This window comes from Polyodon spathula, chromosome 39, assembly GCF_017654505.1.
Source record: "Polyodon spathula isolate WHYD16114869_AA chromosome 39, ASM1765450v1, whole genome shotgun sequence".
NCBI lineage: Eukaryota > Metazoa > Chordata > Actinopteri > Acipenseriformes > Polyodontidae > Polyodon > Polyodon spathula.
This window is the reverse complement of record NC_054572.1, coordinates 1,614,105-1,616,863: the sequence shown is the minus strand read 5'-3', so window position 1 is coordinate 1,616,863 and position 2,759 is coordinate 1,614,105. Positions and strand designations below refer to the sequence as shown.

General features: G+C 44.7%; 1 protein-coding gene across 1 annotated transcript in view; it reads left to right on the top strand.

The window, feature by feature from the left end:
- Positions 1–2,395, top strand: part of LOC121304771 (specifically androgen-regulated gene protein-like) — a 9,036-nt gene extending 6,641 nt beyond the window's left edge. Inside the window, exons 3-4 of the mRNA XM_041236159.1 lie at positions 1–131; positions 547–2,395. The exon at positions 1–131 is cut by the window's left edge and continues 74 nt beyond it. Of these exons, the coding sequence (XP_041092093.1) occupies positions 1–131; positions 547–1,901 (1,486 nt within the window). The 3' untranslated portion in view covers positions 1,902–2,395. The remainder of the gene's footprint in view (positions 132–546) is intronic.
- Positions 2,396–2,759: the final 364 nt, after the last annotated feature.

Genomic DNA, 2,759 nt, shown 5'->3' with positions numbered 1-2,759 from the left:
ATTGGACACGGAGGGAAATGACAGTGGGCTGTCTAACGATGAGACAACCAGATCTGACAAACCGTCCACCAGCAACGTGGCGTCCAAGCAAGAGTACCTGTCCTCTTCTATCGGGAGCTACAGACTGGAGGGTGTGTACTGAGTCAACAAGCTAGCATTAATAAAAAACGAGTCATGGGTAACTTATTGAATTTCTGTATTGAAAACGTTTTGTAGACTTTTGAACTTTAGCAACGTAGCCCCTGATGGCAAAGAAGAGCAAATATCCCTGCATTAAAGATTAACAGTGATCTGTGAAACATTAACATTTTATTGAACTGTACTTTTTTAAAAATGTTTCTCTGCAAACCTAGAGTGTGGTTAAACATTACACAGTGCAAATGTTGAGTTTAACAACCAGATTTTTTTTTTTTTTTTAAAAAGAGTGGCTATTACCACTCAAGCTCTTTAACCAAACTGAAACTGTGTAGGTGGTATGGAAAACATTCATATGTTGCATATATATTGCCAGAATGTTTTAAAACAATTTTTTTTTTCTTTTTCTAGGTGAATATAAGTCAGCCAATGACAGCCCAGCACTCCAGAGAAGCAAGGGCAGCCGCCCCATGTCACAAGCCCTCGTGCCTGCTTCTCTACTGCTGGCAAACAGCGGCCCCAACACTTTACCCAAGGCTGGGCTGAAACAAGCACCAGAGAGCATTAAGCTGTCTCCCCGCTCCCAGAGCTGCATGTCCGACCCCGGTGGGATTACTTCAGGAATTCATCCGGAGAAGCTGGGAGAGCAGGCGAGCCTGAAAGCGGAGAAGCCAGAGAGCACACCTTTGGATCCGAAGCCTTCCCGTGGTCACGTCAGGAACCCCTCCAAGACCAACTTGGGGGTGATTACACCCCCAGCAGGTTTTCGAGATGGTCTGGAGAAAGCCAGAGCTCAGCACAGAGGATCTGAAAGGTCATCTCCTTCAGGAGGCCAGCATGAGAGGAACAAGATAACTTTTGAATCTTCTACCAGACCAGAGAACTCCTTGACTGGACTAGGGGCAAGGCCTGCCATTCAGCCAAATCCTGCAACATCTAGATTTCTTCACTTAGACTCTTCTCCGTCAACAGCAGTACCATCTGATGCAAAGCACGGCCCGCCGACTGCTCCTAAACCCACGAGACTGCCTTCCAACATCGTAATGAAGTCCTTAAAAAGAGGAGGAACTACTTTTCACAATCAGGATTCCCTAGGGACTGTGGAGCATGGCAGTCCAAACCATATCCCCTCCTCTACAGAGAAGATTGTTCACAATCAATCGCACGTCAGTGACCCCCAGAGATCCAGAAGGGAGGCCCTTCTGAAACTTGGTTTGCTTAAAGGTGAGCCTGAGCAGGATTGGCACAGCAGTCCTTTCCACTTGCCAGACCACCACAGCTCCATGGAGCTTCCAGGAGGTGACACTCAAGCCAAACCCTTATTGGCCAAAGTCGAGGACAAGCCCAGGAGCAGCAACATGCGGCCACGGGCAGACAGTGACGTGCTTGCCGTGATTGACAAGCGCTCCCCAGCCAGACCTGCAAGCTTCAAAGCTGCCACCTTGGAGCGCTCTGGCATGGGGCTGAGTAGCTACGTGGTTGACACACCTGTTAAGTCCAACTTGAAGCCCAACACTCTCCTGGAATCGCCTAGCTTAATCAGAAACTCCAGGCCACGCCCTTTCTCTCTAGGGACTGGGAAGGACTTCGCTGACATCCAACAGGAAGAGAAGACTGAGCGCCCCAAAGACATCAGGAGGTCTTTCCCTGCCCCTCACGGCCCCAGCAAGCTGCCCCGCTCCCAGGGCATCAGTGTGCAGATCACACCCAGAACTGGGGAGGACCGGAGGGAGGCATTGAAGAAGCTGGGGCTCTTGAAGGATTAGCAATGCTGTCAGTGATGCACTCCGGACAGTCATGGAAATGGGAATGCTGTATCTTAGACTGTAATGGGCTGACAAGGAATAGATGCCTCTATCTTAGGTTTTTTGAAAACGACAAAGGGTTGAGGGTATAAGTCTATTTATTATTATTATTATTATTATTATTATTATTATTATTATTATTATTATTAATCATACAATTAATGGAATGTTTGAGGCAAAGCAATGCCTTTTGTATCTCTGCGAATATTTAGAACAAAATACTTTAAGGCAGAATAACTACATTTGGCAGAAGTATTTTGTTTCTCTGGCAAACCACCTTTACTGAAAACTGATTCTAAAACAAAAAAAGCATATTAAACTTGAAAGCCCTCCTGATAATGCAAGGAGATTCAGATATATACTGTATATATGTTAAAGAAAACTGTTTTGTTCACTCACACAGTTATATGAAACTTTCTATCATGTCAAAAATAAACTGAAAAGTTGCTGCTTAATGTTTTCTATTTCATAACGAAGGCCATGTGTATACATTCCTGTGCATTGTTTTTGGATGAGACAGAAGGAGGAAGGATAAGTAGTTTTTCCTTTTGAGATTAAAAGTACCATTCACACGACCGAACCAGGAACTCACCAGAGAACGCTGTGTTATGAAAACCCAATGGAACTATTTGAAATACAGACTTCATATTTGCAAAGTTGGGTACAATTGTCGGTTCACTTGACCTCTGACCCAATGACCTATTAGGTCAAGTGGCTTTTCCATTTCAGGATTATGGAGATCACCAGCGTTAAGATAATGACTCCCAGTTTGCAACAGAACTCTTATATTCTATAATTCCAAAGGCTATATTTTGGAAT